We start from the raw sequence: 13,219 nt of genomic DNA, 5'->3' as shown, positions 1-13,219 counted from the left end.
TGCACTTAAATAGGAGACAAGTATTAAATAATGAATATTATTTATTTAATGCCTACAAATGCATATATGTGATTGTCATGACGGGACAGTGTGGAGGAGAGAGAGAGAGGTGAGGTAAGATTTGGAGTTGCCCACTGTCACCTGCAGTGTGTGTGATGCGTACGTGCTCGCTCACTCAGGAGCGATATTGTAAGACCGTGCGACCACTCCCCCGCGCTTTATTCAGAAACGCGCGCGCACACACACACACACACACACACACACGCACACACGCGTGGTGCTGTGCGTCTCTCTCTCTCCCGCTCTCTGTCTGTCTGTGTGTGTGTGTGTGTGTGTGTGTGTGTGTTAGTGTGTGTAGTTATGTGCGTCTCTCTCGTAAACTCTGTGTGTGTGTGTGGTTGTGTGTGTGTGTGTGTGTGTGTGTGTGTGTGTGTGTGTGTGTGTACCACGCAAATCTCTAATACGAACAAGACAAACAGGTGACCGCGAAACTCAAGTCGCATATATGGTGTTCAGTTTCTGAATGGTTTAAGCACAAGCCAACAGTTTGGTTTACGTCATATTTTTTTATCATGCACGGTAATACCGTATACCGGGGTAAAATAGGGAGGAGGTTTGACGGTATCATAATTTGGATATCGCCCAAGCCTAGTCAATCTATATGTATATATCTTTTTTGTTTGTTTTTACAGAGTTAGCAATGTTACAAAGGGAATACTCCTTATTTTGGAATTGTATGTGAAGTGACAGGAGGTATTATGGTTTCAATAACAATAAAACTTTCCTTTCTATCCACTTTAACAACAATCGTGAATATTGTGATTGGCCTCAAATATTAATTACACATTTGCTTGTGTACGAACACTAATATAACAGCAGATTATAGTGTGCAGAAATACACTTACTATATTCTGAGAGCTGAGCTGCTTATTTTGATTCTCTCAGACATATCAAGATAAGTGCGCAAAGGTCAATGGGGCAAAAACAGCCCTGAACATAACGAATGGGTAGTCAATTTGGCCTGAGTGTATTGTTTTTGAAAAAGTATTTTCACAAAATATTTCTTAAAATAAGATTTGTCAGCAAACATCATTCCATTTGCTAAAAAACAGAGAAATTATGGCCAAATTAAGCCTCAAAATCACCCTCGGAGTGAATAAAAACATCCCCAACAGCCCACAAGGGTTAAGTATGATTTTTAAACATTTTGAATTACAGGGACATGCGATGTGTCCCTCTAAACCCGCTTAATAGAGTGCGTCAAAGTCATCCCCATGTCATTATACAACTTCATGTCCCTGTACATCACATAAACCTGTACACACACACACTAAATATTAATTACACATTTGCTTGGAATTATTGTGCTCATATTAAGGAGTCAGCATTTATAAATCGAAATGAACAGTGGTTTGTTTTATCTGCAAGATGCAGCATAATGAAGCTATCTTCAGCTTTATAACAACTATCTAGACTTTACCTGCAGATAATAACATGTTTTTAAAGAAAGATAAAAAGAGGCTGTGTGTGTGTGTGTGTTTGCAGGTATGGAGCACCAGCACATGTGAGTTCGTACGAACACTAAACGGTCATAAGCGCGGCATTGCTTGTCTACAGTACAGAGACAGACTTGTGGTCAGTGGGTCTTCAGACAACACCATCAGGTCAGAGTCTGTCAAAGTTCACTGCAGCTTTTACATGTAACTGTTTGGAGACTGCATTGTTGGTGTGTTCTTAACAAAAACAAATTGTAGTTGTGTAGATGTGTATCATGCATTTACTAATGTGTTTGTGTGTGTGTTTAGACTGTGGGATATTGAGTGTGGTGCTTGTCTGCGTGTGCTTGAGGGTCACGAAGAGCTTGTGCGATGCATCCGATTCGACAACAAGAGGATCGTAAGCGGAGCATATGATGGGTAATTTCAACCACACACACACTTGTGCACATAATTTACTGGGACACTCCATGGACAAAGTATTTTATACAGTAAAAACCACTTGTTATATGGCCCTACCCTCAGAGGAAACTTGTAGCTACATTTTAAATTCAAAACAACGCTTTAACCCTTGTGTATTGTTCAAATTCACTACCTTTTCATTATGTTTGTGGCTGTTTTTGCCTCGTTGACTTCCATTGTTATGACATTTATTGATTACAAAGCCATGACAGCATATAATCATGCATTCTTGAGTGTTGCTGGTTTTCCCGATTGTAAAGAGTTAAAATGTGTAGTTTTTAGTATTGATCATCAGTTGGCAGAATTAACCCTTTAGATAGGCCTGTGCAAACTAAGCTTCTGCCTTTTATATGGAGTTCTGTGGAATATAACAGCAGATTACAGTGTGCAGAAATACACTTACTATATTTACTATATTCTGAGAGCTGAGCTGCCTATTTTGTTTTCTCAGACATATCAAGATAAGTGCGCAAAGGTCTTTGGGTCAATGGGGCAAAAACCGCCCCGAACATAACAAATGGGTAGTCAATTTGGCCTGAGTGTATTGTTTTTTGGCCTGAGTGTATTGTTTATTGTTTATAAAACTTCAAAGCATTTTTACAAAATATGTGTCAAAATAAGATTTTTCTGCAAACTTCATTCCATTTGCTGAAAAACTTTTAAGTTATTAAGCCTCAAAATCACCCTCAGAGTGGATGAAAACATCCCCAACATCCCACAAAAGTTAAGTATGATTTTTAAACATTTTGAATTACAGGGACATGCGATGTGTCCCTCTAAACCAGCTTAATAGAGTGCGTCAAAGTCATCCCCATGTCATTATACAACTTCATGTCCCTGTAAATCACATAAACCTGTACACACACACACACACACACACTGCATCATTTATGTCTGGCTGGCCGTTTATCTGTCAGCCTGGTTGATATCCATCAGCCGTATCTCACCAGCACATTCTCTCTCCCTCTGCAGGAAAATTAAAGTTTGGGATTTACAGGCAGCTCTGGATCCACGAGCCCCCGCCAGCACTTTATGTCTGCGCACGCTTGTGGTGTGTATAAATAAATCGGTGGCATAATTACATTAACAAATAGCTGCTTTTAATTGCTTTTAAATGATTGAGTTCTACATCATGTGTGTAATATTACTACTGATACAGTTTTGTTTTGACGTTATTCAGTTTCACATTTAAATAAACAACCACAAGGGGTCGCTAGAAGCTTTGTGTTTAATTACTTCACATGTTTACATGATACTTTTAGATAATATAATTAAAACTTCAATTGTAATTTTAGAAGAACTGTCATCAGACCTTAGGTGTGGATTTTTAATATTTATGTTATAATTTTTTTTATTTTATAAATCAAGAAATCCTCACAACGTTAAAAATTGGCATTATTTTCCATAGCTGTTTAATGTTTCTAAAGTTAAACAAATGTTTTCTAAGGTGTTAAAACATTAAAATATTTTCAGATTTATACAAAAAATACAAAATAAATCAATCTAAAGAATAAAATAGATGGCATTTACAAAAAAAAACAAATGAAAATATTATTATATTTGTAAATATTAATAATGTTTCGTTGATATTATGATTATTATTATTATTATAAACACACAAAATAAACAATTGTTGAAATTAATTTAATGAATTAACCTATTTATTTTTTATGGAAATGGCAAAGTATAAAATATGCAAACTACACAATATCTTTCCAAATTTGACTGCAGCAAAAATAATAATTTATATATATATATATATATATATATATATATATATATATATATATATATATATATATATATATATATATATATATATATATATATATATATAGTGTGTGTGTGTGTGTGTGTGTGTGTGTGTGTGTGTGTGTATGTATGTATGTATGTATGTATGTATATATATATATGTATATATATATATATATAATATTTTGTTATATATTAATATATAAATAAAAAATGAAATGCTTATAATACTACAATATTATTTATTTTTATTATTTTATATGCTAGGGTATTATATAAACCAGTATTTCTCAACCATATTCCTGGAGGACCACCAGCTCTGCACATTTTCCATGACTCCTTAACCAAACACACCTGATTCTACTTATAAGTCCATTAGCAGAGACTGAAAGAATGGGTGTGACAGACAAAGGAGACATCCAAAACATGCAGTGCTGGTGGTCCTCCAGAAATGTGGTTGAGAACCACTGATTTTAACTATTCTATTGTAGAAAAAAAATGCTTAAACACTTACTAAAAACATTGCAAATCAGTTACATTAAATCATAAACTGTTCACTTATTATTTGTGTCATCATTACTCAAACTTATTCATTTGTCTATTTTTAAAAATGCTGTTTCCTGTATCCTGTAGTTTGGCAATAGATATATGTTTACTAAAGCATTATCCTGAAAGCAGAGCTCTTAATGTGCTGATAACATATGTTGTGTTTACTCTTGAGTTTACACGTATGTGTGTTTGTGTGTGCACGCTGTATGTTGTCATGTGGGTTTAACTGTGTTTGTTGTCATCTGTCGCAGGAACATTCTGGCCGTGTGTTCCGTCTGCAGTTTGACGAGTTCCAGATCATTAGCAGTTCCCATGACGACACAATCCTTATATGGGACTTCCTGAATGTGTCCAGCAATGGGCAGTCGGACGGTCGGTCGCCCTCTCGGACATACACATACGTCTCCAGATAGCAGGTACACATTAGAACTCAATTAAATCAGCATTTCGTTATTATTGTGGTTTGAATTTTTATTTTTTTTGATGGTTTTATATGTTGGTCAGAGAATCCTTCTGAATGGGTCTAGAGGGGATCTCTCTCCTTTTTGTCATTCTGTTTTGATCTTATATATATATAAGTGGTGTTAGTGGGTGCTAATGCCCCTGTATAGTGATTGCGACTCTATATACTGTTCAGTGAGCGCTGTCTTTTGGATGAGACATTAAACTGAGGTCCTGACTCTTTGTGGTCATTAAAAATTCCACAATGTCTATCGAAGAAGAGTATCCGTATGTTCACACCGAAAGCGGCGAGAGCGTCAAAGTAGCCGGAAGTCATTCATTTTCAATGAGAGCCGGCGACGATAGGCGGCGATAAGCGGCGAGGAGCAGCGCGGCGCGTCTTCGCCGGCGTGAGCGTCGAGGAGAGTTGAAATTAAGTCAACTTTATGGTAATGAGCTATGACGCGGTTCGGCGGCAAGCAATCAGAATGAAGACGTCCATCGCTTGATAGCAGTTCAGAGAACACAGACCAGTGAACTTTGGTTCCGACCACAGTTGTTCCCAAGGGTTTGATTATTGCGGTCGTCGGATTTCCAATTATTTAATTTTTTTTCCTACAGGAACATACATTAAATAAGTTACTGGCGAGTTACTGATGTTCATTAATAATGTATATATTTATCTTAAAAAAGCAAACAGTATTTAATGTGTTCCTCTTAATAATAATAATAATAATAATACATTTTATTTATATTGCGCTTTTCTCAGACTCAAATCGCTAAAAAGAGCATCAAAACACAGAAGAACATGAAATACACAAAAAAGTAAGAATGATAATAATGATAAAAAATACATATTAAAAAGAAGCCTTATAAGTTCTAATATATAACTTATAATATATAAGCAATAATAAAAAGATACGTTTTAAGAAGTTTCTTAAAACAGTCCAGGGAACTGGCGTTCCTGATGTTACCGTACGTTCACACCGAAAGCGGCGAGAGCGTCAAAGTAGTCCGAAGTCATTCATTTTCAATGAGAGCCGGCGGCGAGGAGCAGCGCGGCGCGTCTTCGCCGGCGTGAGCGTCGAGGAGAGTTGAAATGAAGTCAACTTTATGGTAATGAGCTATGAGGTTCCGACCACAGTTGTTCCCAAGGGTTTGATTATTGCGGTCGCCGGATTTCCAATTATTTAAATTTTTTTCCTACAGGAACATACATTAAATAAGTTACTGGCGAGTTACTGATGTTCATTAGTGATATATAAATTTATCTTAAAAAAGCGGGAATCTCACGCGATGTGACAGTACAAAACAGTACTGCTGCTTCAGGATATTTCAGACATATGGACACATACTGGATAAATAGAGCAAAGCCACACCACATGCAACTTGATCTTCCATTGTTGTATGAATTTGATAAGAAGTGCGCAACATTTTCACGCTAGAAACATGTTTTATGCAGGAATGTAACTGATATGCTGCAACGGCTCCTTTAAATATGAGATCAATGTAGCGAGTTTTGACGCTCTCGCCGCAGGAGCTGAAGGCAGAGAGCGTTGTCGCCAGGGCGGCCAGAGCGACTTTGGATGCTCTCGCCGCTTTCGGTGTGAACGTACGGTATGGGTTTAACCCCGGCATCCTGTCCTGGCCTCTGTCCATCATGGCCTCCTAACTATCCCCATATCATAATTGATCTCCTCTCCACCAATCAGCTGGCGCATTATGAGGTGGATGCTGCACACTGGTGGTGGATGAGGAGATTCCCGCAATACGTAAAGCGTTTTAAGCGTCTTGAAAAGTGCTATATAAATGTAAGGAATTATTTTTAATAAGTTGTTTATTATAGTTACATTTTTAAATACTCTTTTATAATAAAATATGCTAAAATAGTATAAAATAAAATATTAAAAGTTTACATGTAATTAAGTTTTTAAGTATTTTTTCTTACATAGAATAGTTTAAGATACTATACATGAGCAATATTACGCGAGTAGCAGTGCGATATGGCTGTATACCAGTGATGATATACAGCCATATCACACTGCAACGAGTATGTTATTGTGTTTATACAACAGTTTGACGGCAAAATCGTAAGTATAAAAAAGAAAATCAAACACAGAGAGTCTATAAACCCTTTTGAATGAGGAACTACTTTCTTTTAACGTTCATTCACATCTGCTGCTGACTTCAGAACAGCAGAAACCGTTGCTAACACACAAACGCCACTTTAGAGCTAGTGTTTGATGACATAAGAGCTGATTTTACTGACATTTTAAGATTACAAGGCTGAACAACTTGAAATGCCATCAGTCTACAACGATTTTACAAGCTTTCTCTGTTGCAATCGGGATATCTCGATAATTAACCCTGAAAAAGCTAAAGCAAAGAAAAGGCTGGGAGATTATTATGGTATGAATACAGCACTACAGCATGCAAAAGAGAGAGATTGACTTAAGAGTGTCACTTACCCGTTTTATATTGATTAGATCATCTGTAAATTAACAATTTTCACAGATTTTTTTTTTCTTTTTTTTTCCTCTAAAAACTTAGCAGTCTGTCGCCATCTTGTGGCCGAACCACAACCGTCTTTGCACTACTCAATGACAGGCTGATGGCCGCCAACTCGCTGAATCTCTGAAATAATAAATATTTAAAACAGGCACTATCCTTTATAAACAAATTCAATTCACCTTTATGTGTATAGCACTATTACAATGTAGATTGTGTCAAAGCAGCTTCACATTAAAGATCATAGTAAATTGAAACCGTGTAGTTCAGTTTTCAGAGTTAACGTTCAATTCAGTTTAGCTCAGTTCAGTGTGGTTTAATGATCACTACTGAGAGTCCAAACACTGATATTAAACAAACTGCATAGTTGCAATGTAAACAACTACGTTCTCTCCTAAAAAGACTCAAACGTACATTAGGTTGTCCAACAGCTGCAATTTTTGTCAATCTGTAGGGATTTTATTGATCTGCTGTCACTCTATGTGGGCGGAGTAATACAGAAGAGTGAAGAGGCTGTACCAGTGCTGTTATTGCAGAATATCACACGGCTATTAGCCAATCAGATTCAAGAATCAAACAGAACTAAATCTATGTAATTTAGTTTGTATATAAAAGTAGTATAAAATATTTTATTATAGATAAATATTTGTGATATGATATTTATCATTTCTTTTATTTGTGAACATATTGTAGCAGTAATAATAGTCATTTTATTTTGTAAATTCTATGAAAATAGGTTACTTAGTTTAAAATGTTTGACAGTTCTTTATTATGTTTATAATAATAAGATTAATAATAATAATACATTTTTAATATTAATATTTGCTAATATAAAAACACTTATTTGTTTTTATTGTAGAGGTTATTGTAGATGACATCAATTTCATTCTTTAAATTAATATTATTTTTGTATCTAAAATTCAGCTTAGTATGTAATAATCATTAATCTGATCAAACAATTAAAATAATAAATCTAAAAATATTTTAAGTTCTTCATTTTTTAATAGTTATTCTAGAATAAAGGAGTGTCTCACACTATTTCCCTTTTCAGGTGCCTTTTCAATGTGCCAGTGTGTCCTTGGAGAGCTGAGAGCTGATTGGCTGTTGGCCACGTCTATCACAGAATTGGTGCCTAATATGGATCCGCCTCCTTCTCCGCCTGGCTGTAAAATTCAACACACACCAACACAAACCTACACTGATTTATGCTTTGCCAAACACAGAGAAACACACACTAACGTTTGTACGTTCAAACACTCTCACCAATGGGTTTCAGCACTGTTCTGCTTTATCTAGAGAAAAACACACTCACACTCACTCACTTATTTACAGTATCTGTACTCTCACTGCTGCTAAAACAACCCAAAATCACTGTCGCTCTGCACTACTAATATTTGACACGAGGATCACACTGTTATGGAGAAGTTGATGGGATTCTGGGAGTGCCGTACAGATGACGGATCGATGAATGAACCGGAAAAGTATTTCTGTGAGGGATAAAAGACTGGGACAATAGCAAACTCTCACAGAAATGAAAGACGAGAGGGTTAAGCTCGTCCTTTTCCCTCCGCTCGCTGTTTTATCAGGCTCTTCAGGACCAGAGACACACTTTTTGTCGTTCAGGAGCGCGTGTTCGTCCTGTCCGCATGCATGAGGTTCAGCTGCTCTGATGCCTCTTTAGTTTTTATGAGTTTGTTTGTTTGTTTTTTCTATTTAATTTGTCTTTCCATCTTTTCCAAACAGTTCTGCTGGGCATTGTGTGCGTCTCCGGCACTCGATGTCTGGTTTTTTTTTATTTTATTCTTCCTCTTCTTGCCTGCTTGCTCATCAAGGGCTGAATCTATAGCTGTAAACAGAATTGTCTTGTCAGATTGTGTTGTATATTAAAGAGTTTTTTAAGAAAAGATATTGTGAATAAAGTACTTGATCATGGTTGGTTTATTGGTCTCGAGGAAGCCGGACATGTTTTCATATCATTATCAAGTATGAGCTTGAATTCGCTGTATTATTGCATGGTATTTTGATTCAGTTGAAGGTAAAATTATCAGTCATGTTGTGAGATTTTAATAATTTAAAAAAATATATTTTCCAAGTGGGCATCATGGTGGCGCAGTGGGTAGCACAATCGCCTCATAGCAAGAAGGTCACTGGTTTAATCCTTGGCTGGGTAACTTGGCGTTTCTTTGCGGAGTTTACCTGTTCTCACATGTTCGACATTGAATCAATGTTGTATTCTCGATGTAATAACCTTCCAACGTACCGACGAACTAAAGAACATTGATTATTATAACATTATTATTTACATTTACATTTAGTCATTTAACAGACGCTTTTATCCAAAGCAACTTATAAATGAGGACAAGGAAGGCAAGGACGTACGGCAGGTTTCAGGTATGTAAAGTGTAAGAAGCAAAACATTAGTAATTTTTTTTTTTTATCTTTTATTTTATGTAGTACAGTTAGCGAAGGAGCCAGGGAGGAAATTGCAGATTAGGACGGAAAGTGGAGACTAAATAGTTGAGTAATCGACGACTGATACTGACGCTTATAACCAATAATCGACGTTGATTCAACGTCGGCTTCCTATCTGGGTGGTCTCTTCGAATGGCCTTTTGGAATGAAAAATGTTGAAAAATACAACTGATGGACACTTCTGGCTGTCATCCTGAGAGAAGTTTTGTGACAGAAATTTGTGTCTCAAAAGTAATGGTACCATCTGAACAAAAATAGGGATGACACCTGCCTTCCAAATGAAACTGAAGCTGTGTCTCAATTCGCATACTCTCTATCTAAAATAGTGTACAAAAAATGTCCCAAATCATAGTATGGTGAAAAGAGTATGACAAAAGGTTTTCCGGATGATCTACTATTTCCAGTAGAAACTCGAAATGTAGATCTGTCTGGAGCTACAAACTCTCGAAAAAGTGTAAACAAACTACAAACATGGCGGACGCGCGAGACCAACCGTCAAGTAGAGATACTTCGACTTGTTTGAATGACTATTATCTAGCCAACTGGGAAATATTTAAATCACGCTTTCTGTGTAATATTTCATCTGCAGCAACAATTTGAATTTAAAGACCTGTTTGGACATTCCCTTCTGAATGCGTAGTTATCCAAACACCTGAGGAGATTACTCTGCAGAAAGATTCGCGAATAACAGATTAACTTAACCTGCTGTTGCTTCTCCAATAAGGTAGGACAAGTTAATCTATATTATTTAAATTAGGGTAATGTTGGTTTTATATTTGGACATTAGTTAATTTTAGCGGTCCTTATATTGTTTATTACGCTACGTTGAGAATTCGGTCTAAAATCGCCTGTAAGTATGACTTCAAAACAACATTAGCACTGTTTGATTGATTGTGACCAATGTTGTATTTAGATAGTCGTTGGCTGCAAATATGATTTCCCTATTTAGAATTTGCAATGAATACTTTTCTGATATTATACCTATTAAGGATGATGTGCGAATATAAAACAACTTCACCCCCAATGAAATTAACGACACTTGGATGGTGTCGAGATGATTCACAGGAGACGCAAATAAGCAGCATAGCGGTTTGTTAATGAGGAAACAGTTTGTCCCAGAGCTTGTATACTCCTCTGTGACCCTCTCAAAAGTACTTTTGCTTGACAAAACCTCTAGGTGTCATTGCAGTGTTCAGACTGAGCGCTAGGTGTCAGTGTAGATCCACGGTGAGTCTCCAGCTTGAACAGGCCCGGACGCTCCCGAATCCGCCGCCGCTCAGAGCGCGCTTGAGTCGGTAATAATCGGATGACAGACCGCCAGAGGCTGTGGGTTCATCCAGACTCGAGCCAACACAGAAGATCCTGCCAGAAATCTTGTCTTGTCTTGGTTTGTACGTTAAACACTCTCAATTCAAGTGCGGTGTTGTTTAAGTGTCTTTTTGTTCTGTTTTGCAAAGTTTGAAGAGGTCTTGTTTGTTTTGCTTCTGCTAAGATCAATTTATGGTCAAAAACATGCTGAAAAGCCCCATGTTTACATATTTAATAAAGTCTCTGTTGGCCAGGATTCTGCACAGCACTTTATTTCCCCTAAACAAAATAAAACTTTTCTTTTTGCAAAAGGATTTATTGCAGGAAGCTAGAATTAATTAATAAATTATCATCCTAATGTCTAAAATATTATGCTGGATATTTGGGGTTTTATCAAGTTATTTGATTTATTTTTAATGTCTTTTGTACATTTATAGATGATTTATTTATTTATTTGATTGCTTTCCTCTTTTATTAATTGCTTTATGTGTTTTTTTTTCTGAATTTGTTTGTACATTTTAAACAGTTTTTTTCCTCCCCACAGACACCATTTAAAAATCCATCAATAATAGAAAGTAAATAATAGAAATGTTTTGGTTCTTTTTTGGATTCATATATATATATATATATATATATATATATATATATATATATATATATATATATATATATATAATATTTGACTAGATATTTTTCAAGATACTTCTATACAACTTACAGTGACATTTAAAGGCTAAACTAGGTTAATTAGGCAGGTTAGGGTAATTAGGTAAGTTATTGTATAACGATGGTTAGTTCCATAGACAATCGAAAAAAATATAGCTTAAAGTGGCTAATAATTTTGTCCTTAAAATGGTGTTTAAAAAAATCAAAACTTATTTTATTCTAGCCGAAATAAAACTTTCTCTAGAAGAAAAAATATTATCAGACATACTGTGAAAATTTCCTTGCTCTGTTAAACATCATCTGGGAAATATAGCAACAATAAAGTAGCAATCAACAACATTCTTCAAAATATCTTCTTTTATGTTTCATAGAAGACCTAATACTTACGGATTTGCATGATGTTAGGGTAAGTCAATAATTCATTAATTAAATTCAGTCATTTATGTACACAGACTTTTCCATTACATCATATCATTGAAGAAGATTGGTTTGCAAATGCAGATTTATGCAAACTAGTATGCAGTTCGAGAGAATTTACTTATTACATTTACATTTAGTCATTTAGCAGATGCTTTTATCCAAAGCGACTTACAAATGAGGACAAGAAAGCAATTTACACAACTATAAGAGCAACAATGAACTACTAGTAGTAATAATTATTAGTATTTGTTTAGTATTAGTAGTATTCTTATTAGTATTAATTTAGTATCAGTATTCTTATTATTAGTATTCATTTAGTATTAGTATAAGTAGTATTTTTATTATTAGTATTTGTTAAGTATTAGTATTAGTAGTATTCTTATTAGTATTTGTTTAGTATCAGTGTAATTAGTACTTTTATTAGTAATATTTGTTTATGATTAGTATTAGTATTAATTTAGTATTAGTATAAGTAGTATTTTTATTATTAGTATTTGTTAAGTATTAGTATTAGTAGTATTCCTATTATTAGTATTTGTTTAGTATCAGTATAATTAGTACTTTTATTAGTAGTATTAGTAGTAGTATTAGTAGTAGTATTTGTTTATTATTAGTATAAGTATTCATTTAGTATTAGTAATCTTATTATTAGTATTAATATTTGTTTAGTATTAGTAGTATTCTTATTACTAGTATTCGTTTAGTATTAGTAGTATTCTTATTATTTGTATTCGTTTGGTATTAGTAGTATTCTTATTATTAGTATTCGTTTAGTATTAGTAGTATTCTTATTATTAGTATTCGTTTAGTATTAGTATTATTAGTATTCTTATTAGTAGTATTAATTAAGTATTAGAATTCTTATTATTAGAATTAATAGTTTTTTAGTATTCGTAGTATTCTTATTATAAGTATTCAATTAGTATTAGTATTATTGGTATTCTTGTTAGTAGTATTAATTATTAGTATTCTTAGTAGTATTCAATTAGTATTAATATTTTTATTATTGGTATTTTAGTATTAGTACTATTCTTATTATTAGTATTCATTTAGTATTATTAGTATTTGTTTAGTATTAGTAGTATTCATATTATTAGTTTTAGGATTAGACGTTCTTTTAGTAGGTCTTTTTAAGGTCTTTTTTT

The 13,219-nt window shown here is 34.5% G+C and overlaps 1 protein-coding gene and 1 long non-coding RNA gene across 3 annotated transcripts in view; both read left to right on the top strand.

Moving 5' to 3' along the window:
• The window catches only part of fbxw11a (F-box and WD repeat domain containing 11a), a 37,969-nt gene extending 28,829 nt beyond the window's left edge, over positions 1 to 9,140 (top strand). Inside the window, 5 exon segments of one of the 2 annotated variants that reach the window (NM_201310.1) lie at positions 1,546 to 1,664; positions 1,806 to 1,916; positions 2,931 to 3,009; positions 4,511 to 4,675; positions 8,260 to 9,140. In NM_201310.1, coding sequence (NP_958467.1) covers positions 1,546 to 1,664; positions 1,806 to 1,916; positions 2,931 to 3,009; positions 4,511 to 4,672 — 471 coding nt within the window. In that variant the 3' untranslated portion in view covers positions 4,673 to 4,675; positions 8,260 to 9,140. 2 annotated transcript variants of the gene reach the window in all.
• Positions 9,141 to 10,261: 1,121 nt separating this feature from the next.
• Positions 10,262 to 11,241, top strand: LOC147833824 (uncharacterized). Its single transcript, XR_015507185.1, has 2 exons — positions 10,262 to 10,404; positions 10,858 to 11,241. It is a non-coding gene; the product is annotated as an uncharacterized LOC147833824 (long non-coding RNA).
• Positions 11,242 to 13,219: the final 1,978 nt, after the last annotated feature.

This window comes from Danio rerio, chromosome 14, assembly GCF_052040795.2.
Source record: "Danio rerio strain M-AB ecotype USA chromosome 14, GRCz13ab, whole genome shotgun sequence".
Classification (NCBI taxonomy): domain Eukaryota; kingdom Metazoa; phylum Chordata; class Actinopteri; order Cypriniformes; family Danionidae; genus Danio; species Danio rerio.
Note: the sequence above shows the minus strand (reverse complement) of the source record. Positions and strands in the feature narration are given on the sequence as shown.